The sequence below is a fragment of the Elephantulus edwardii genome, unplaced genomic scaffold, assembly GCF_000299155.1.
Source record: "Elephantulus edwardii isolate Elephantulus edwardi_28Jun2011 unplaced genomic scaffold, EleEdw1.0 scaffold00033, whole genome shotgun sequence".
In the NCBI taxonomy this organism is placed as follows: domain Eukaryota; kingdom Metazoa; phylum Chordata; class Mammalia; order Macroscelidea; family Macroscelididae; genus Elephantulus; species Elephantulus edwardii.
In genome coordinates, this window is record NW_006399783.1 from 21,852,929 (window position 1) to 21,877,416 (window position 24,488).

The following is a 24,488-nucleotide window of genomic DNA, read 5'->3' on the forward strand; positions in this document are numbered from 1 at the left end:
GCTTCGTCTGACATACTTTGGACATGATGTAAGGAGGGGCAGGTACTTGGAGAGGGACATCATGCTTGAGAGGGTGGAGGGACGGTGCAGAAGGGGAAGACCCTCTATGAGGTGGATTGATTCAGTGACTGGGGTAATAGGGATGGGTGTGTTAGAGGCAGTGAGATTGGCACAGGATAGAGCAGGGTTTAAGTCTGTTGTACATAGGGTTGCTATGAGTCACAAGCGATTCAACAGCACATAACAAAAACAACAATTAAAAGTTTCAAACCAAAATACAATTAATTGGGGGGGGGGTAAAAAGTAAGTCTTTTGGGACTACAGAGATCAGTGGCTGTGAAAGTTAAGAGAAATGTGAAGAATTAACTACAAGGGGTCACACAGGACAATGTAAGGACAGGCCTGTTCGGTATAACACTGAAGTGGCTGATGGATATGTGATCCTATGCACTGGCCAAAATCCACAGATTCATTACAAAGAGTGAATGTGAATAAATACAAATTAAAAATAAAATCATCCAGGAAATTGGAGAGTCCCAGGATGGAATGCAGACTGTGGTACATAAATCTAACTACATTTAAATTGTATGATAAAACCTCAGTGACAGTTGTGGTGGGGGAAAGGAGCTGAGTTAGGTAACTGCTTCTTATGGAGAACCGTAAAGTTAAAGACAGAAGGGAATTTAAAAAAAAAATAGATTGAAACTTGTGGTGCCAGATTAGAGTCAGAGACGTAATATAACCTGTAACCAACTGGACAAGATCCATAATAGTAGTGTTCCTTGCAAAGAAAGATGGCTCAATTGAATATTTTTATTATAAAACAGTATCATTAATATTGCACACAAATAAAATTTTGCTGGAGAGAATTAGAAAACTGTTGCAGCAGTCCATTGGCAGAGAACTGATAGCAATTCAAGTTTAATTTAGAAGGGGACATGGAATGAAAGATAACATTGCTGATATCAGCTGGATCGTGACAACAAGCAGAGAATACCAGAAAGATGCTTACCTGTGTTCTATTGGCTACACAAAGGCATTTGACTATGTGGATCCTAACAGGTATGGATAACATATTGAAGGATGGAGATATTGCTTAAAATTTCCTGTTTTAGAATCAGAAAAGTTGTGCATCAGGCCTGTATTCCCTCATCATGCTTATACAAGCTATGTGCTGAATAAAAATTGAGAATCTGAAATATATGAAGAACACAATGTAGGATGGGAAGAAACTTGGTAACAACCTCCAATACAGAGATGACACAACTTGGGTGGCTGAAAATGGCAACTTGCTGATGAAGTTCACAGATCACAATCTTCAGCATAGATGACACCTTAACATAAAACAAAAATCCTCACAACTGGACCTATAAACAGCATCATGATAAACAGAGAAAATACTGAAGTCATCAATTGTTTCATTTTGCCTGGCCCTGCAGGCAACATCCATGGAAGCAGCAGTCAAGAAATCAAACGATGTATTGCATTGGGCACATCTGCTGCCAAAAATGTCTTTAAAGTGCTAGAGAGCAAAGATGCCAAGTTAAAAATAAAGTGCCATAGTATTTTCAATTGTTTCATATGCATGTGGAAGTTGGACAGGGAAAGAAGAATCAATGCCTTTGAATTACAACGGTGATGAAGAATATTAAACATATGAAGGACATTGTTTTTTTGTAGAAGGTCATTGAAAAAGAGGAAGACTCTCAATAAGATAGACTAATACAGTGGCTGCAGTGTTGAGCTCAAACTTGGTAATGGTTGTGAGGATGACACAGAGTGGGGTAGTGTTTTGTTCTGTTATATGTGTTATTGTTAGATGCTGTTGAGTTGAGCACGACTGATAATGACCCCATGAACAACAGGTCTGAACTCTGTCCTCTCCACCATCCTCATTGCATAGGTTCACCATTAGCTAGAATCTGCTCCATGGCACCTAACAACAATAACAGGCTTTCATCAATACATAATTTGCGGGGGAGCTCTGGTGGTCTAGTGGCAAGAAGTTGCACTGCAATCCCAGAGGCGCACGGTTCGAATCCACCAGATGCTCTGCCGAGGAAAGAGGGACAATTTCCTCCTGTACCAGTCAGATCTGATTTGACGGTACACGCACACACACACAAATAATAAAGTAAAAATAAAAATAAAAAATACATAATTTGCAGGTATTTGATCATATCTCATCTATTATATTTAGTTATACATTCTTCCCCCCCCTTTTTTTTTATTCTTAAAGTGACTTGTTACCCAAATATAAAGTCAGATTAACAAAAGTCTGGCCAATCTTGTATTATTTGGGGAGTTTCTGTGGCACTGGATATACATTGCTATTCTTGATCAGTGTTCTAGATACCCCAAAGCAAGATATAATCAGCATTGTCATGTAAAAGTAATCTTGAAAATGAGAGGTGATGGGAATGTTTCCATTGTGCCATGATTACCCTCACCTTAATCTTTACAGAGAATAGATCACTAACCACCAGAACTCCCTAAAGATGAATTTAGCTAAGTTCTCCTTAGTTCTTAGTACTTGTACTAGTTTCCTATTGCTGCCTAATGACTTCAAACAATGCATTCATTATCTCATTATTTCTGTGGCCATAAATAATGTCCACATAGTTGAATGCCCGCATAAATAATGCCCACATAAACTTGGACATAGCTGAACTGGTTCTCTGGCCAGGGTTTCACAAAACCGAAATCAAGATGTCAGTTGAGCAATGTGGCACTCGGGGTTTCCATTCAAGCTCATGTGAGTTCTTGTTGTTATAGCTCTGAGGACCCTATTTTCTAATTAACTCTTTGCCAAATGCTGCACTCAGTTCTTAGAGGCCACTCACAGTTCCTTGTCACGTGGTCTCTTTTTTTATATCCTTCTACTTTTTAAATCTCTGACTTTAAGTAGGGTTCAGTTTCTTTAAAAGGCTCTCCCAAATAAGTCAGGTCCACACGGGAAAAAACCCAAAAACCCCAACTTTCTTTGTATTAAGTTTAAATAAAGCATTAAAAGGAAAATATCCTTCATAATCATAAATCCTGTCTGCTCTCAAGGGGAAGAATTATGCAAGATTTGTACATCAAGGGATGGGAATTCCAAATCCCATCTTAGAATTCTGCCTGTAACAGTAATATATCGATTAACTTCCCACTTTTGATACATGTACTATAGTTATGTACTTACATAAAATAGGGGGTTTTTTCTCCTATAAATTTAAAATTGCTCAAAATAAGTTAATATTTTTTATCAAAAAAGAAAAGTCACCTTAAAATCAAAAGTCATGGACATTGATTTCCAGCTGAGATAGAGTAATAATGACTAGGTGTACCTTCTTATCTAAAAGAAGCCAACAGACTGAAAAACAAAACAAAAAACCCAAATAAAATTTGATACAATCTCTTTGTAGGCATTGTCTTCTGCAAAGTAAAGGATGGTGAGGTTTGAGAAAAGAAAGAGGATGAGTCCAACAACTGTCCCCACTTACGTACAGCCTGGTGAGAATTTCTAGGTTGTGACACTGGAAGTGGAAAACACAGGTTGAGCTAGGCAGCTCCACCAAATGAAAGAGATGGAGCTGGGAGTCCAGGTAGGACAAGGGAGCCAGTGCTTTCAGGGCAGCAGAGGATGGGAGAGCTAAAAGCCACAGAGACAGAAAACCACAGAGATTCTCTTATTAAGCAAAATAATTATCAATGAGTTCATGAAGCCAACACTCTAAAGATGCACAAAAACACAGGCCATGGCTTCCACAGGCTTGGCTGCATGGTGGAACAGATGTCCTGGGTCTGAGGGCACTGCATGGTAGCCCTGGCTTTCAGATTCCAACTTTGTGCCTTCCAAATATCCCCGACAGAGTCACAGTGAAGACAAAATGTAAGAGCACCTAGCCCAGCCCAGGCATTTGGCAGGGGCTATATAATTCTCTCTGAGGAATGTGAACATAATCGTTGATTTCCACTGGCACACTGGATGACTCTCTTCCAAACCACATCAGCAAACATTTCCTTAAGAGTCCCTTGCTCAGTCCTGAAACGCGTAAGCATATTTGGAAAGGTTTGGTCTACAAACAAAATGCATTTCTTTGATAATCCTTTATTTGTGTGCCCATTCATTAGTTTTCAGAGATACACATCATTACCTGTCAGAACCTGTCTTCTAAGGCTCACCACACGGGGCTGCAGGAAGGGGTGCGGACCATTTCCATGAGGGCTTCTGCTGTGTTGACAAGAGCCCTGGGGTGACTAGGGCTGATCCCTGTACAATCAGGATATACGGTCCTTAAACCTTCTCCACATAATTTGTCTCATACTTTGGGCATGTTGTTAGGAGATTCTATTCCTTGGAAAGGGACAACATGGTTGGAAAGGTGGGGAGTCAGTGTAAGGAAGGAAGACACTCAAAGATTGACACAGTGACTGCAGCAATGTGCTCTAGTATGTCAACGGTGATGAAAAGACAAAGTTCAGATCTGTTGTTCCGAGGGTCACTAAAAGTCATACTCAACTTGACGGCACCTAACCTTCTCCACGGAAGTTCTGGTGGCATAGTCCAAAGGGAGTTGTGCTGCTAACCCCAAGATGTTTCTCCCCTCAGCTGCTCCTTGGAAGAAAGAGGGGCAATCTCCTCCCTGCTGGAGGGTCAGCTACTCATCCTTCAAACTTGATGGCAATAAGTGAAGTTTTCTCCACACAATGGCCAGAGTCTTCTCCCTAAAGCACTTGCTTACATGCCCACAGCAGGATCATCTGGCTTCCTGCTGACCCCTGTCCTCTTGGTCCTGTCCACAATGATTGACTGCAGATTTCCCTAGGCTATTAGGTGTGGCTGGTGGGGTGGGGGATATGGAGGAGAGCTGTGCTGCTAACTCAAAAGTGGCACTTCTCTGAAACTAGTTTGAGATGGATGAAATTTTCTAATCTAATAGAATGCTACCAGATTTGTGTCATTTAATAAAAATACCCTTCATTTGAAAGAAAAAAAAAGTGGCACTTCTCTGGCTATTTGAATTCACCAATGACTCCTCAGAAGAATGACGGGCAATCTCTTTTCATGTTCTTTAGAGCCTTGGAAAACTCACTGGAGGGTCAACTATGAGTTGGTTCCGACTTGATGGCAATGTCACACACACACCACACACACACACACACACACACATGCGCATGTACTTCTATGCCTACATCCTCCTACGAGTCTACTCACTCTAGTAGTATTACCCTGCGAATTTTTCCTTTGTTTGATCACACTACCTCACAGGTCTGAAAACCAAATGATGTAGATGCTTACCCAACCTCCTCACAAGAGAGCACAGTTAAATAAACGATCCAGAAACCAGTTGTTGTGGTGGTAACTCTGACTCATGACAACCCATGTGTGTCCGTCTGTAAGTGTGCTCCCTAGGATTTTTAGTGACTAATTTTTTGGAAGTTGATCAACAGGTCTTTCTTCTGAGGAGCCTCTGAGTAGACTAAAACCTCCAATCTTTTGGTTCTTAGCTGTGCGCGGTTACCATTTGTGTTGCTCAGTGACTTCAAAGAAATGGGCAGATTCTTCCTTCTCATTCCCTTAGATTTTATTGTAACTTGAGCTAATGTTTACAGCACAGATTAGTCTTCCACACAACCATTCATATACACTGGATTTTACAACACTGATTACAGTGCCCACAATGTAACCACACCTTTCCACTTTCTCCCTGCGATCCTCTTAATTCTCTTCCTTCTTGCTTTCCATATGGCTGATCATTCTAAGGACTGTGTACCTCCCTAGTGTAACTATTCACCTTACATTGTTTGACTGAAAGCTAAGTCATGGGAGGGTGCGTGTGTGTGTGTGTGTGTGTGTGTGTGTGTGTTCAGTTCCAGGCTTGAAGGGTGGCTAAAAGCCATAGTCTCAGGAAGTCTACCAGTTTCTATTGGACCAGTAAACCTGGCTATTTTTTTATGATTTTGATTTCCACACACCCCACCCCTCCTACTCTGTCCAGGACCCTCTATTGTGATCTCATTTGGCCAGACCCTGCCTTTGTGTGTGATGATCCTCCCTAAAAGTCCAGAGCTGACTAGATTTTATTTAAATTATCTTTTATAAAAAAACACCAAATGCATTCTAATTGCTTCATGATTTGCTTTACAACTAAAAGCTGGAAGCAAATTCCGTTTTAGAAGTTGACATTACCCATTTGAAAGCACTTTCTTTTTTTCTTTGCTGTTTTGTGGCTACATCAGGGAAATAAAGATTTTCTCCTTTGCCAGCGCGAATTGGAGCAGATGTGTGCATGGTCTTTCTAATTCGTTGGGGAAGCCTGTTTGGGGTGTTTGTGCCATATTGCAAAATCACAAAAACATACTCTTATTTAATTAGAGCAAACTGATTAGGTGTTTGGGTGCTGTGTTGCAATAACAGTTCAATATAATTATTTTAGTGAACAATTTTATTTTTATTTTCGTCATAAATCTGAAATTTTTAAATTAAGCGGAAAAAAAATCTCACAAATGAGACTGGAAAAGGGGGATTAAGAAGCTAATTCAGCCTCTGTTTTTCAATAGCCAAGCCACATTTCTCTGCTCATTGACTCAGAAACTGGACATTTTCACTCTACATGGCCTTACTAGAATGGGAGAATCTCAGTGTTAAAAGGATTTAAAGTCAGCCACATAACCACAAAACTTCTCCTTCAAGTATCAAACACACATTGACATTTCTTGTAAATTCAATAAAAAAAAAACAACAAAAAACACCTTCCTAACAAGGACGAACATTTTCAGGGTGCGTGAGCAGAATGTCCCACTGCTAATCAAAAGACCAGTGGTTCAAATCCTTCCATTGCTCTTTGGGGAGAAGGATGAGCAATCTCCTTCCATAAAGATCTACAGTCTTTGAAAACACAGCACTGGGGTGAGGGGGAGGTGAGGAGGCGGAGGTGGGGGAATCATTTTAAGTCAGAATTGATTGAATGACAGTGGGTTTTATTACCCAATATTTTGTACAAATCTGTAAACCTCACAGAAACACTATAAAACCAGGTATTATAATCCTCATTTTGTAGATGGGCTAATTGAAGTTTGGAAAAAACCAGTCATTTTCCCAAAGTCACACAGAGTGGTGGTTCAATGACAGAATTCTTCCTTTAGAGAGACTGGCATTTGGTTCTTTGAGAAAGTACCTCACGTGCAGCCTCCACCCAGAGATCAGTGGAGGTGTGCCTGTTGTATTGTTACAAACCAGGCAAAAGACCAAGACAGACTAGGAAGGCATCCTGAGATTTGTTGTTGTTGTTGTCATGTGCCGTCGAGTCGCCTGCAACTCATAGTGACTCTGTGTACAACAGCTCTAAACTCTGCTCTGTCCTGTGCCAATCGCACTGTCTCTGACACTCCCATCCCGATTATTCCAGTCACTCAATCAATCCACCTCATAGAGGGCCTTCCCCTACTGTGCCTTCCCTCCACACTCCCAAGCATGATTGTCCATCTCCAAGGACCGGTCTCTCCTCACAACATGTCCAAAGTATGTTAGACGGAGCCTCAGAATCCTTGCCTCCAAGGAGCCACCCGGTTTAACCCTTTCCAGGACAAATCTGTTTGTTTTCCTAGCAGTCCATGGTATTCTCAATACTCTTCTCCAGCACCACAGCTAAAAGGCATCAATTCTCCTCCTATCCTCCTTGGTCATTGTCCAACTCTCTGATGCATAACAAGTGATTGCGAAGACCATGGCCTGTATCAGATGCACCTTAGTCTCCAGAGAGACACCATTGTCCTTCAGTACTTTGGAGAGGTCCCTAACAGCAGACTTTCCCATGGCAATGTACCTTTTAATTTCCTGGCTGCTGGTGCCAAGATGTTGACTGTGGAGTCAAGAAAACTAAAGCTGTGTACAATCTCAATCTCTTCACCATCCATCCTGATGCTGCCAATTGGTCCAGTGGTGAGAATCTTTGTCTTCTTGACATTGAGCCTCAACCCATATTGGAGGCTGAAGTCCTTGACACTCTGCAGCAGGTGCTTCAGGTCGTCTTCAGTTTCAGCAAGCAGGGTTGTGTCATCTGCATAACGCAGATTGTTGATAAATCGTCCACCAATCTTGACCCCACATTTCTCCTCATAGAGCCCAACCTCCCGGATAATCTGTTCTGCATATAGGTTGAAAAGGTATGGAGATAGGATGCATCCCTGGCGTACGGCCTTCCCAATTTTGAACCATGCAGTGTTCCCTTGCTCTGTTCTGATGACTGCCTCCTGGTCCAAGTATAGGTTTCGCATTAGAACGATCAAGTGTTCTGGGATTCCCATTCTTCTCAGAGTCAGCCATAGTTTGTTATGATCCACACAGTCAAATGCCTTTGCACAGTCAATGAAACACAGATAGACATTCCTCTGGTATTCCCTGCTTTCAGCTAAGATCCATTTAACATCAGCTACAATATCCCTAGTACCACGACCCCTTCTAAACCCAGCTTGGACTTCTGGTAGTTCTCTGCTGAGATTTACTTCTGAAAATTAGCCAATGAGAATCCTAAGGATCTTATTGTATGACCCACAGCTTATCATAAGGATGAAGCACAACCAAGACAGTATTTTCTTCCATTGTGCATGAGATTATCATAAATCAAGGACCTTAATGGCAGCTAACAACAACCCAAAAACACACAGCTAGGACATGGCAGAGTCAGGACATCATCTTCCTCCTGCTTTAAGCCAAAGGCTACACCCTTCATATCCTCTACTTGCTGAGGACTTCCACATTTGAAGACAACACTGCTACTCAAAGCTAAATCATCACATCCCCTATGTCTCCCAGATGGCTTAGGAATGGGCACTAGTCTAGGAACAGAATTTCTCAAGTTCAGTTGTAAACCGCCACCAGGGGCCAGTCACTGCCCCTCCCTGGAGGAGTGGGCCCTGGAGAGGAGGAGGAAGAAAGCTGTTAAGAAATATGAAGACGGACATGTGACTCTTCTGCTCAATGTGAATACAAAGGAGGTACTCAATTGTCCTCCTCGATAGCCCCTGGGGGTATGCTGACGTGACTTTCTTCAAAACTACATCTGCAAATGTATTTTTCCCCCCTCCCAATAGTTCGTGCTTGGTCTGGAAATATGTTTCCGGACATGAAGAAGGGATATTTTCTGAGTAGCTGTGTCAACAATTAAAGATTAATCCTGATCCTACACATGGAGAAAATCGAAAGGCGAAAGAGCTGGATGTCGTGGGTGGCCTATAGAGGAGGTTCCCAAGTTACATTCATTCACATAATTAGGAGTGCCAAGCACCGTGCTTGGCACTGCTAATGCTGCTCAGGAAAGATATTTTAACCCAAATCAACAAATAAGTCAAATTTTGAGTTTCAATCTTTAGTTTCTCCATATTGTTTGGTTGTTATTGTGAAAAAATGCACACAACAAAGTTTGTGATTTTAACCAAACTGAGTACATTCACCATGTTATGCTAGCTAGCATCACCAGTCTCTTCTACTATGCATTCTTTTTTTTTCTACTATGCATTCTAAGACATAAAAAATATGGAGAATTAAATGCCATCTTGAACAATAGGGTACAGATTGTCTTGATGGAGTACTAAACCAGTTAACCAGTTTCCATTGAGTTAACTCTGACTCGTACCAACATCGTACGTGCCAGGGTAGAACTGCTCTGTAGAGTTTAAATGGCTGATTTTTAAGAAGTATGTGGCCAAGCCTTTTATTTTGAGGAATCTCTTTACACTCCAACCTCCAACCTTTATATTAGCAACTAAGTGTTTTTGTACCCCACGGACTCTCTTGGAATATTATGCAAATCATTAAATCTCACTATTAAGAGCTCTTGTGTGGCATCTGGAAAATATTTTCGCTTTATTGCCACTATTAATTAATGTTGCTGTTAGGTGCTGTCAAGAACAACTCATAGAGACTTTTGGAATAGCAGATCTGAACCCTCTCCTATCCTGTGCCATTCTCATCATTTCTGACACACTCGAGCCCATTACCGCAGTCACTGTGTCAATCCATCTCTTTAGCCGGGCCTCCACTTTTTCCAAGGAATAGCTGCTCCTAACAACAGGCCCAAGTTGGATGGGGGTCAGCTCTGCACTTTGGTAGTGACTGTGGGCTGGAAGCCTCTTGTTGGAATCAATGAAAGCCTGGTGCATGGGTTTGGGGTTTTTTTTAAAATTCGTTTGGGCCCTTGGGCCTGGTTTTAATTGTATTTAAGTGAATATTCTTCTATGTGGTACAGCACCATTCTGTCATTTTGCAGTACAGAGGTAATTTGGAATTGCTGTGATACTGAATGGTATGCCATTGGGTGTCAAATGCCATAATGGTTACACATGGTTGACAATGCTTGGTAGAGCTCACAGATTAAGACAGGTTTGGAAGCAGGAGCGGCATCCACTTCCTAAACATGCTTGTGGAAACTCTATGAACTTAGAGAAAAGACAATAGTTATAGAACAGGATTAAGGTCTTTTGTTTATAGGGTTGCTACTGATGGGCACTTAACAACAATAACAACAACATATAATGCCAGACCCTTATCTCCATTTTGGAGTTGGACTCTATAAGATGGTGCTCTTGTTTTGGTTGAGGATATGTGTGGATTGTTTGGTTTATTTAAGCCTCTTGTTTAGAGTTAACAAGACCTCCTGGAGGGCACTTGTGGTTAAAGCTAAGCCCTTGTCTCCATTTTAGAGACTGAATGAAGCTGCTGGACTCTATAAGGTGGCCTCTCTTGTTTGTTTGGAATATTTGGTTGTTTTTTTTATTTAAGCCACTTGTTTAGAGTCAACAAGACCTCCTGGAGGGCCCTTGTATTTAAAAGTTGGGCCCAGGGGATTATATTTTAATCCCTTGTTACTATATTTTGGAAGAACATTCTTCTGAATTGTAATGTAGACTTGCTGTGACACTGAACTTTGTGCCACTGGGGTCTCAAATACCATAATGGAACAACTGTGTGATAGTTATGTCAAACACCATAATGGCTACACATTGTGGACAGTGTTTGGTGGAGCTCCCAGGTTGATTCAGGTTTGGAAGAAGGAGTGGCATCCACTTTCTAAACCACATGCCTCTGGAAACTCAACGAACTTGGAGGAATGACAATAGTAATAGAAAAGCTGTAGACCTTTTGTATATATGTTCCCACTCCAATGAAAAGTGACCCAACAGAGTGTGGAAATTATCGAACAATATCATTGGTATCACATGCGAGCAACATTCTGCTGAAAATGATCCAAAAACATTTGGAACAATATGTCAACAGAGAACTGCCAGATGTGCAGGCTGGATTTAGAAGAGGTCGTGGTACTAGGGATATTATAGCTAATGTTAGATGGATCTTGGCAGAAAGCAGAGAATACCAGAAGAATGTCTATCTTCATTGACTATGCAAAGGCTTTTGACTGTGTGGATCACAACAAGCTATGGCTGACTCTGAGAAGAATAGGAATCCCAGAACATTTCATTGTGCTAATGTGAAACCTGTACTTGGACCAAGAGGCAGTCGTCAGAACAGAACAGGGAGACACTGGATGGTTCAAAATCAAGAAAGGAGTTCGTCAGGGATATATTTTGTTTCCATACCTTTTCAATCTGTATGCAGAACAGATAATCCAAGACGCAGGGCTGTACGAGGAGGAATGTGGCATCAGGATTGGTGGAAGAATCATCAACAACCTGCGTTATGCAGGCGACACAACTCTGCTTGCTGAAACTGAGGAGGACCTGAAGCGCCTTGCTGAAGAAGGTTAAGGACTGCAGTCTTCAATATGGATTGAAGTTCAACATCAAGAAAACAAAGATTCTCACCACTGGGCCAATTGGCAGCATGAGTATGGATGGTGAAGAGATTGAGATAGTTAACAGTTTTAGTTTGCTTGGCTCCACAGTCAACACTCTTGGTAACAGCAGCCAGAAAATCAGGAGACGAATTGCATTGGGAAAGTTGGCTGTGAGGGACCTCTCAAGAGTACTGAAGAGCAATGATATCAGGCTGGAGACTAAAGTGCACCTGATCCAGGCTAAAGTCTTTGCAATTATGTGCTATGTATCAGAGAGTTGGACAGTGAATAGGGATGATAGAAAGAGAATTGATGCCTTTGAGCTGTGGTGCTGGAGAAGAGTGTTGAATATACCATGGACTGCTAGGAGAACAAACAGGTTTGTCCTGGAGAGGATAATACTCCCTGGAGTCAAGAATTCTGAAGCTTCGTCTGACATACTTTGGGCATGTTGCAAGGAGCGTCTGGTCCTTGCAGAGGAACATCATGTTTGGGAGAGTGGAAGGACAGTGCAGGAGAGGAAGACCCTCGGTGAGATGGATCGATTCTGTGATTGTGGTGGTGGGAATGAGTGTGTTTGAGATGGTGAGGTTGGCACAGGATAGAACGGCGTTTAGGTTTCTTGTACATAGGGTTACTATGAGTCACAAACGACTTGATGGCACATAACAACAACAACAATCTCTATATCCATCTACTATATATATATATATATCCCCTTTGTATTTAAAATTCGGTTGGGCCTGAGGGTCTAGTGTTAATTTATTTTGGAGGAACATTTTTCTATGTTTAACAGTACTCCTCTGTCCATTTGCTGTACTGAGGTAATCTGGGTTTGCTGTGATGCTGAACCTTTTGCCATTGGGGGTCAAATGCCATATCGGCTGCCCATGGTGGACAGTGTTTGGTGGAGTTCCCAGTTTAAGACAGGTTTGGAAGCAGGAGTGGCATCCACTTCCTAAACCACATGCCTCTGTAAACTCTATTAGCTTGGAGAAACGACAATAGTTATAGAAAGGCTTCTACCCTTTTGTTCATATGGCAATCAACAACAACAACAGGCCCAAAGCACATGAGATGAATTTTTGTCATCTTAAATATTTTCTATGTTTAATAAACATTCTTTTTCAGAATAGTTTGAGATGTATAGACAAATCACAAAAATTGTCTAGGGAGTTGACATACATACTACGTCTAGTTCCTCCTACTAACAGCTTACATTGGTAGGATTAATTAACAAACCAATATTTGACTAGTAACTAAGGACCATACTTTATTTACTATTTCCAGAGTTTTTGCTTAATCTTTTTCTTTTCTGTCTAGAATCCCATCTGGGACACCACACTCCATTTAATTGACATGTCTTCATTGTATTCTTCTGGCTGTGACAGGTTCTCCAACTTTCCCTGTTTTACAAAAACTGACAGTTTGAGGAATACTGCTCAAGAGTGTTGTAGGATGTCTTTCTATTGAGATTTGTCTAATGTTCTTCTCATGGCTAGACTGGTCTTAGATTTGATAGGAGTTTTATTTACTTAAAAATATATCTTACTTCCTATTGTTGAAAATATACACAGTAGAACTTCCACCAATTAGTTTCTACATGTACAATTCTCCCATTGCCACTGAATCAGAACCGACTCAAAGCTGACTCTCCAGCAGATTTTCAGAGGCTGTAAATTACACAGAGGAGATAGCATATCTGTCTCCTGCAAAGCATATGAAAGCAAAAATAGAAATGGTGTACTTCTTATGGTTTAAACTAGATAAGTGTAAAGTCAAGGACAGAACAGAATAATATAAGAAGTAAAACAGCTTTTGCTTAAGGGGAGTGGTATTATCAGTAACTCGATAATTTTAATCAATATATCTCTTGGTTTATTGACTATGCGAAGACATTTGACTGTGCGGATCATAGCAAATTATGGCTAACATTGAGAAGAATGGGAATCCCAGAACACTTAATTATGCTCATACGAAACCTCGACCTAGACCAAGAGGCTGTTATGTAACAAAGCAAGGGAATACAGCACGGTTTAAAATCAGGAAAGATATGCGTCTCGGCTATATCCTTTCTCTACATCTATTTAATCTATCTGCTGAGCAAACTACTTGAGAAGCTGAACTCAGTGAAGAAAAGTGTGGTATTGGGATTAGAGAAAAATTCATCAATATCTTTTGTTATGAAGATGACACACCACGCTTGCTAAAAGTGAAGAGCACTTGAAGTGTTTGCTACAGAAGAGCAAAGACTGCAACCTTCAGTATGGATTGCATCTCAAGGTCAACAAAATAAAAATTCTCACCACTGAACCCATAGGCAACATCTTGATAGATGAAGAAAAGATTGAAACTGTCAATGACTTAATCTTCCTTAGATACACAATTAATACACTTGGTATCAGACGTCTGGAGATTAGGAGTTGTATTGCACTAAGAAATCTGTAGTCGGAGACCTCTCCAAATTATTGAAGACCAGTTATGTCAGTTTGAGGACTAAGGTGTACCTGATTCAGGCTATGATCTTTTCAATCACTTGCTATACAGTTGAGGGCTGGATAATTAGTAAGAATGACAGAAGGATTCTTTGAACTGTGGTGTTGGAGAAAAGTATGAATACCCATGGACTGCCAAAAGAACAACAAGAATAAAAGAACATATGTCTTAGAGGAAGTGTAGCCAGAGTGTTCTTTGGAGGCAAAGATGATAAAGCTTCATCTCACATACTTTGAGCATGTTGCTAGGAGAGGTCATTCTGCCCCTTGGAGATAGACATCAAACATGGGGATCTAGAAGGACAGAAAAGGAGAGGAAGATCCTTAACTAGATGTATTGATACAGTGTCTGCCATAATGGGCTCAAGTATGTCAGAGACTGCGAGGTTAGCACAGGATAGGACAGGATTCAGATCTGAGTCATACTCAACTTGATGGCACCTAACAACAACAGCTTCTTATTAGCAATAAGGAGAGATTTTCATGTGACCCAACAATTTCATTGCCAACTATATACTCAAAAGAATTGAAACTGGAGACTCAAAGAGATGCTTGTGTACAAGTGTTCACTGCAGCACTATTCCCAATAGCCTAGATGTCCCTCAGCAGATGAGTAGGTAAAGAAAATAGGATCGTATATATGTATTTATGAGATATTAGATGTTACTCAGTCATAAAAAGGAGTGAAGTTCTGATACATGCTATATGAAACACAGCAAATCCTGAAAACATTATGGTAAGTGAAATGTCAGTCATGAAATGGCAAATATTGTTAGGATTCCACTTCATAAAATAGGCAAATTCACAGAGACAAAAAGTAGATTAGAGATTACCGGGGTCCAAGAGAAGGGAGGAATGAGTGTTATCACTTGAAGAGTGCAAAGTTTCAGTTTAAGGTGAAGAGAATATTTGGAAGGAGGTGCTGGTGATGACTGCACATGTGGTAAATATAATTTATGTCATTGAATTGTACACATGAAAATTGTGAAAATCTATGGTCTGGAAAGGGCTCAGCAGAAACACAAGAGGAGAAAAGGGATTTGGAAACCATAGTGAACTATGGCCTCTGTTAAAGTCAAAGAGCCTTGTGGCTTTGAAGAGTCAGAGTCAAAGAGGGAGAGCCAGGAGCCCGGCAGCAGAGCTGCCTTTGCAGGGCACACTGGATGAGTACAGTGTACCATGCATTGTTTCCAGGTATGCTGATCCTTTGAGTAGTTGGGCCAACTTCCTATAGCCTGACAAGTCTCCTCCACTTACTTCATGATGATGTATGGGTGACACAGTTTCCTTTCTATATACAACTGATACAGTAAGTATTTACGTTGTGATGTGTAAAGAGCTAGAAAGCAGTGCCCTAGAAGCTGTTTTCAGTGTGGAGACAACATTGGCTAGTTACTTTGGGATTAGAGTGGTATCCACTCAATGGCTAAGATCATTGGAAAGAACGGCACTGTTCCAGATAGAACCCTAAGCCCATGGACCTTTTCTAGGCTATGACTGGAAGTAGAGTTGGAGAACATGAGTCTCCCAAAGAAGGAGGCAAAACTTTGTGGTTTAATAGAATTTCCAAAGTGTGAAACTGGTGAAACACTAAACAGGGTTCATTATAAAAATCATGGCAGGCCAGTGTGTAGATTCTCTCATCCTCCTCTGGGGAAACCACAGTAGGACTCTATCGCAGCTGGCAGACACTGTTGGTTTCTCCCAGTCATTCCCAGTCTTACACTCTAACAAAACCTCAATTTTGTTCTAGTGGCAATATGCCCAGCTTTGGAGGAGGAATCAAGGTTTGCAAAAGCCTGGTGGGGTAACCCCATTCTCTTTGTTAATGAAAGGCTAATGGTAATTCTGTGCCTTAGTTCTGGCTGGTGGATATGAGGGGAAATCTGTTGAAGATTAATGGAATTTTCCATATGATTGATTCAAAAGAATAAACATCTCTCATTATAGTTATATAATATAGTAAACATAATTAATGCCCCTGCTAAATACTTAAAAAGAGTTAAATAAAATGAGACATTTTGTCATATGTTGTTGTGTACCCTCAAATTGAAACCGAACCACAGCTGAACCTTTGGTGTGTTTTCAGAGGAATTAGTCACATGGGAGGAAACACCCCATCCTTCTCCCATGGAGCAGCTGGTGGATTCAAACCATGTGTCTTTGGGATTGCAGCACAACTTCTTGCCACTAGGCCACCAGAGTATATTTGCCATGTTGTTATTGTTGTGTGCTCTTGAGTTGTAACAAAGCCATAGCTTACCCTCCTGGGGATTTTCAAAGACAGTAAATCACATGGCAAGAGATCAGCCATCTTTCTCATGCCGAGAAGCTGGTACATTTATTTTTTAAAAAATTAAGTCTTTCAAGAAGATGACTATTTCTTTTGTTCCTTTCCCTTCTATTTCAGCCACTCTTATGTGAGGACATACAGTTGGAGTCTTAGCAGCCATTCTGTAACTAGGAGGAAAAATCTAGAGAATCATAGAGAAATAAAGAGAGACACTGACTAGTAACCATTGATGATCAAATCATGATCCAAGATCTGCTTGCTTCCAGCCTTTCCATATTATGTGAAACAGTTGAATTACTGTACAATTTAAACTATCACAGAATATGTGGTATCCTGATGCTGTTGTTAGGTGCTGTCGAGTTGAGATGACTCATAGTGAGCCTATGAACACCCATTCTGAAACCTGCCCTATCCTGCGCCATTCTCATCATCTCTAAGACACTAGAGCCTGTTGCTGGAGTCATAGAGGCAATCCATCTCATTGGGGTATCTTCCTCTCTTTTGTTAACCCTCCATCTTTCCAGTATGATGTCCTTTTCCTTCACCTAGCCACAAGGAATAGGCTCACCTAACTACATGTCCAAAATATTAAAGACAGAGCTTTGTCATCCTTGCTTCCAAGAAACACTCTCTGTTTGGGGTTTTTTTGGCAGTCCATGGGCTATTCAGTTCTCTTCACCAGCACCACAACTCAAAGGCATCAATTCTTCTTCATGCATTGTCCAGTTCTCTGACAAATAGCACGCGAATGGGAAGACCATAGCTTGAATCAGGTGCATGTTAGTCTTCAAACTGACATCGTTGCTCTTCAGTATTTTATTATTCTGTTACTTGCTTATAAAACATATAAATACTTTCCTGTACACTATCTTATTTATTCATAATTATAGCTTACATCTTAGATTAAGCATTGGGCTACTAATGGAAAGGGGAGCTCTGGTGGCGTAGTTCTTAGGGAGTTGTGTTGCTAACCCAAATATGGTGCCTCTCCGATGGTTCAGACCCACCAACAGCTCTGTGGTTTGATGGACAATTTCCTCCAATGCTGTTTACAATGTAGGAAAATAATCTGCTAAAGAGTCACCTGTAAGTCAGTTCCAACTTGACTGCAATGAGAGAGGACTGAAAGTCATAAATTTGAACTCATAGAAGAAAAGCACGGCAATCTCCTCTTTATTTTCTTTTTAAAAATTTTATTAATTTTAATGAACATTTACAGAGATTTTGGGGTTTTATTCATTCATTGTTGCACTTTTCTCCCTGCCCAGCCCTCCCTCTCACCCCCCCCAAGTTAGCTCCTCTCTTTGGAAAGCAAAAGAAAAGTTCCTTCTTTGGTATACAATCCCCCTGCACCCCTCCCACCATCCCGAGTACACTCCACTGTGCAACCTTAATTGTGGACTTTGTGATAACCATAATATCCTATCATATATCTCTTTTAAATTGTTCTCTCCCTCATCTGTTTCAATGCAGTATACATAATTTATTCAGTTTTTCTCAGTCTTATCCCAACCCTGATGTCAGTCCCATTCTACAACAGTGGCACCATGCAGTATTTGTGCTTTTGTGACTGAGACACTTCACTCAGCATCATGTCCTCCAGGGTCACCCATTTTGAATAATATTGCATGAGTTCCTTGTTTTTGAATGCAGCATAGTATTCAGTGTGTGAATATACCACAGCTTCTCTATCCATTTGTTTATATTTAGAGCTTTGGAAGCCTGATATTTAGAACCAACCACCCACAGGGCAGTTAAGATCTTCCCAAAGAACAAGAAAGTTTACACTTAAAGAAATTGAGTGACGTATCTGGGTCTCAAGCTCTCTTCTTTAGACAACAACATGCTTCATTCTGCTGATTCCTCAAAGGCAGTGTACAAAAGTCTAATTCAATAATTCTCAAATATTTGTGGAAGAGAATGCTCTCAGAGTTGATTATCCTAAACATGTTGCTATTATTGTGAAGCATTCCCAAACTGTCACCAAAATAAACAAATAAATAAGAGATTGAAAGTCAGAATATCAACATATAACCAGGAGAGGATAAAATAGATGAATGGGACCTTCTAAGAATCAACTCCCTATGCACATTCAAAAACTTCTCCAACGGGGTAAAAAGGGAAGCCACAGACTAGGAAAAAATATTTGGTAATGACATGTCTAATAAGGGACTTATATTTAGAATTTATAGAATACTCGAGGGCCACAACAAGATAAAGGTAAACAACCCAATTGTAAAATGGGCACAGGATATAAACAGATACTTCACCAAAGAAGACATTCAGATGGTGAACAAACACACGAAGAAATGTTCAAAACCCTTAGCTCTAAGAGAGATACAAATCAAAACAACTATGAGATATCATCTCACCCCAGTAACAATAGCAAAATTCAAGAGAGAAGCAAACAACAAATGCTGGTGAGATTGTGGAGAAACTGGAACACTTATTCACTGTTGGTGGGAGTGTAAAATAGTACAACCGCTGTGGAAGGCGGTATGGTGCTTTCTCAAAAAGTTGGAAACAGAAATACCATTTGACCCAGCAATTCTACTACTGGGAATATACCCTAAAGAAACCATAAATGCCACCCAAGCAGATAAATGGACACCCATGTTTATTGCTGCTTTGTTCACAATAGCGAAGAGTTGGAAACAACCCAAGGGCCCATCAACAAACAAATGGATAGAGAAGCTGCATTATACTCACACAATGGAATATTATGCAGAACTGAAAAACAAAGAACTCATGAAATATACAAAATGGGTGACCCTGGAGGACATTATGCTTAGTGAAATTTCTCACTCACAAAAAGACAAATACTGTATATTGCCCCTGTTATAATGCAAGACTGACATGGGGGTTGGGGGTAAACTAAGAAAAGAAGGGATAAATAATGTACACGGTGGCATTGAAACAGATGAGCAAGAGAACTATATAAAAGGAATATATGAGTAGATATTATTGGCATGGCAAGAGTCCAGAATAAGAGCTACATAGTTAAGTGATCTGGGGTTGGGGAGAGGGGAACTGTACAACAATGGAAGAACTTTTTTCCAGAGAAAAAAGCAATCTGGGGGTGGGGGTGGGGCAGGAAGGTAAATGTACAACAATGAAGGATTGGAAACCCAAGTTTTTTATAAACTTTCATTTAAATCTCAATTAAAAAATGACTGTAGAAAAAAAAGCAATTCAGAATGTCAGGAAATAATTGGACAATAATCATATTTGTTTGTTGTTTGGGAGCCAGGGAATGTCAAGAAAACAAATGTAGCTATGAGTTATACTCCATTTCAAATTGTGCCATGGGATCCAGAAAAAAAGGCATCTTTAGTAAAAGTAAAATAGAATAGCCATGACAAGTGGCAGACTGCTTTGGGGTTAATAAAGCTACTTTTGATTCTGACTTTTACTGTAACTTCTCTCTGTCTGTCTGTCTGTCTGTCTGTCTCTCTCTCTCTCTCTCTCTCTCTCTCTCACACACACACACACCCCATATATGATACAATGGTAGGAAAGAAAAGTACTTGAATTTTATCCTGAGCCTCTCTGAGTTTTTCTTCATCTGGAAAATAAAACAGCAGTCCAAAAAACAGTCAACAATAAAGTCATCATAAGCTGGAAATGGCCTCATGTGAATACAACTAAATTTTTGTTAATGTTTGTATTACATTTTCTACTGTAGTATGAAAGTCAGTCACTCTAAGTATAGACACTCACACTAGAACTATTGATATCTCATTACGTTTGTAGGTGGGAGGGACTGATTATTTAGACAATCTACTTAAGGCACTTTAAAGACAAGGCATTAACTGTTTGTTTTGCTTTTCTACGTCTAGAGCATACTGAAGGTACGATTGTAGTAACTCATGCTCAGAAAATCTCTTATGTTCTGAAAGCCATTTTGCACCATGAAAAGGGTCTTTAATAATCACTAACATGAATGAATGAATGTTCCCCTCCGCCCCCCCCCTTTTTGTAACTTCAATATCTATACTATCACGGACATCAGTCAGTCCTAGAAAGAGTTATTTCACAGTATTTTTCCCAAGGGAACAGACAGAGTGGGCTCCAGATTAACAGCAGCTTTTTGTTGATTTTTTTTTAATTATCTGAAATTAAAGTTGTGGCAAGAATTCCTTTTCTTTAGTTTGGACATGGTTTGGAATCTCTGAAAAGAAGCTGGTTGGTTAAAGGACACGCTGTGACCATCATACACACAACTGCTTCAGCATTGGCTTTAAAAAAAGGCTCCACTGAAAACACACACTTGAAAAACATACATTACAAATGTTCTTTTCATTGAATAGATTTTTCAGCTCAGGATTTATTTGTCTTTCATACCAAATGGTCCCAAAAGAATTTACATACGTATTTAAAGTCAATTACTGATTTTCTATTGAGCCTCCTGCCGTCCCCTCACTTAGTTGAGGACTCTCAATGTCACCTGCCAAGCTGTACATTTCCCATCAATTTATGTGGAGAATACAGAGAACAGACAGTGGCAGGAACCAACCGCTCCTCTAGGCGAATGATCCATCCTCACCAGGAACATTAGCAACCAGAAGCTCAACTCCAACCACGTTCATATTTGGGGTCTACACTGAGGAAAACAAGAGTTTCCAAACTGAATGTCCTCCCCAGACACTAAGCTCTGGTCACCTGAAGTAGTGTGATATATTCTGGGTTAATGCCACATGGATGAATGGTTCAGCAAATTCCCTAGTAGAAATTCCAGGGTTCTAAGTTCTTTCTCTTTCTAACCAAGAACCAGAGAAAGAAAATGAATGAGAAACTAACTTTGTCGAACAACTCATTATTGAAGCACTGAACTGTTACTGTTATGTGTAATTGAGTTGGAACTGACTCACACGGGAGGAGATTGCTTATCTTTCTTCCAAGAAGCAACTGTTGATTCAGACTGCTTGCATTTGGGTTAGCAGCTCAACTCCTTAATAACCACTAGGCCACCAGAGCTCTGCCTGAGTAAAACTAGGAGAAAGTGTGAGGAAGCAATTGAAACTTTCACAGCTGTAGTTCAAGACTTCCATATCAACAGTTCACACTAGAGGCTGCTTTCCCAGGACCCTTCCTTACTAGAATTGACACAGTTGTTAGCTCCTTGTGAAAGGTTTTACTGGGATTTCTTATTTATTCAATCAGAGCTGTGGTTTATTTTTACTAAGAGTAAGAAGGGCTTCCTATTGGAAGAGAACAGCCATCGTTGCAGCTTTGACAGGGAGAAAATGTACCAGTTCTCTATAAATCAAATCAACACCCTGGTCTTTAGAGATTTATCAAAAGATAATGGGGAGAAATAATGAAATCATCACTAGGAGTTACTGACAGGAGCTTGGGACATATCTCTGAACCCTGCAGGTAATTTCAAGGGGATAATAGGAAATTATTCCATGAAGTAGCAATTTTCCCTAGAAGCTAGACACAATAGAAAGCTGGCTTAAATTTATAAGTCAGTCACTACTGGGTCAATTTCAAATCACAGCTACCCCATGTGTACAGAATAAAGCTGTAATGGGAAAAGGTAATTTTCAGAAGTGGATGGTCAGGCCTTTCTTCCGCAGTGCCTCAGCTGGGCACACTAAACATTCGCACACCCACGGACTTTTAAAGGGACTAGGAAATAGGAATTACTAGTAAAGGAAGAGTCTTCTTTTGTCATTCCCCTTAAAACTCCAAATTAACTCAATAACCTTAAACCTCAACAAATTAATACTTATCAGTACAGTTAAGGAATTCATGGTAAGAGGCCTGCTCTCCCTTTCCTTTGTCTTAAAATACTATTTCTTATCATACTGTAATTATAAAGACTTCTAACAGAACAATAAGGAGCTCTGGTGGCCTAGTGGTAAGAAGATGCACTGCCAACCAAAAGGTACATGGTTTGAATCCACCAACTGCTCTGGAGGAGGAAGATGATAAATCTCCTCTTGCGCTATTTACTGTCTCAGAAAACCCGCTGGAGGGTGAGCTATGGGTCAGTTCTTACCCACTGGTCCCAAACAAGAACGATGGGGCAATAGGCTTTGGGATCTTGGGAAGCTGCCTTCTCCAGGAAGAGGATGACACTAGCAGGGCCAGAAACTTTGGTTAGGCCAGTACCAGCCCAAGCCCCAACCCACTGTGCTGCAACAGTGCTATACAGAGGGAGGCAGCTTCCCAAGAGGAGGACGTTTCATGAACAAGGTGAGGTCTTTGAAGGCCTAGATACAGGATTTGCCTTGCACACACAAAACAGCTTCCCCCCCCCCCAAAACAGAGATCTTAACTTTTTTAAAGTGTCAGGATGTCTCCGAAGCCTGCTGTAGAAATAACAATTCCCACATACAGGTTGAGAAAAGTTTACGGTCTTTAAGTTTTGTTGTCCACGTTGCTCCATCTGGTCAACCTGAATGAACCCAGACTCCAGACTCCTATCTCCATCTTCTTTCCCTTCTTCTCACCCTACCAAATTGACATAGGCATCCCCTCAGGCACTGAGTACACACGTCCAGCCACTCAGTCTCAGCACCTGGGCCAGGGCACCTCCAGGACCAGCTGTTCTCAAATAAACTTTCCTGGGGAAGGAAAGAGGGGCTAGGCTGATCAGAGCCTCCCTGGGGCCTCAGCCTTCAGCTCCATCTTGCCTTTCACCCACTAAGGTCACTAGTCCTCTTGGTCCCATATCTTTCCAGGCAGACATGTGTGGGGAAGAGTAGCAGCTATCAGTCAGGAGTTAGTTTCCTTATCGCAAAATGTTAAGAGGAGACATGCTTTCTCATGGCGCAGGTCTGTTATTCCAAGGGCAGTTTTTCCATAGCCTTCTCTTCACTGCCTTCCTGGTTCTCAAGGGCCCTTCTCAAGCTCTTTCCCCACGACTCTCCACTTAGGAACGGGAGTCTGAGGCGACCCAAACACATTTGCCTCACTTCCCACTCCCAGTGGTTGCCCTGACCTGAAAGCGACTGGAGCAGGGAGACTGAGAGATGGCAGGGGAGCCCCTGGGGGCTGACACCCCGTTCTCCATCTCCGACGCTCTGCCCTACAGGAGGCTGCCAGACACTTGAGCTCAGGGACTTGCCCGTTGCCCCTAGGGCACAGACATCACCCATCGCCGCTGCAGCCCAACACCCCGAGCTGGGCACCTCACCTCGCGCAGCAGACGCTCCAGGTGTGGCTCGGCCCAGGCGGCCAAGGCTCCAGGTGGACTCGCACGATGCAGCAGCTCCCGCTCCTCCTCGAGCAGCGCCACCCGGTCCTGCAGCGCGGCAGCCTGAGTACCCAGCAGCAGGCAGGCGACCGCCGAGCTCACGGAAAGCAGCAGGCACAGTAAGCTCACTACTCGGGCCCCGACCGCTGGCGCGGGACACCCTCCACTGTGGCTGCCCTCAGGGCCGCTGGGTTTTGAGTCGCTGTCGCTGCTGTGCTCACTCGAGTCCATGGCGCGTGGGCTTTGCGTCGGGGTGGTGTAGAGCTGGGTCCACAGGCTGTGCGCTCGGCCAGCGGGTGTGCGCGCCTGAGGCACTAGGGTGGGCGGGCGCTGGGTTCAGCCTTCGGGCAGCAGCAGCTGAACGCGGCGCACACCCCCTTCTCCACAGCCAGCTCTTCTGCTGCGGCCACTTTGGGCAGTTTCCTCTATGCAAATAGACCCTACCAGAAAAGGAGCCAGGACCCACCCAGGGGAGGAGCGGCCCGCCTGGCCCTGCAAGGCGAGGGGGCAGAGGAGGGAAGAGAACTGCTCCTCTAGTCGCCCACTGAAGTCTGGGACCCCATGTGCAGCGCACACCTCTGCCATCATCTGCCCTGGGTAGGAGACTGCACCCTCTGTGCGCACCTCGGAATCTTGTGGTGGAGTTCCCGCTGTGACACCTCCCAGAGGCGTTAAGATGGGCCTGAGGATTCAGGGCAGCCCATGCCAGGCTGGCG

At 41.8% G+C, this 24,488-nt stretch overlaps 1 protein-coding gene across 1 annotated transcript in view; it reads right to left on the minus strand.

The window, feature by feature from the left end:
* Positions 1-24,003, minus strand: part of COL23A1 (collagen, type XXIII, alpha 1) — a 522,679-nt gene extending 498,676 nt beyond the window's left edge. Inside the window, exon 1 of the mRNA XM_006884439.1 lies at positions 23,713-24,003. Coding sequence (XP_006884501.1) covers positions 23,713-24,003 — 291 coding nt within the window. The remainder of the gene's footprint in view (positions 1-23,712) is intronic.
* Between the last annotated feature and the right edge of the window lie 485 nt (positions 24,004-24,488).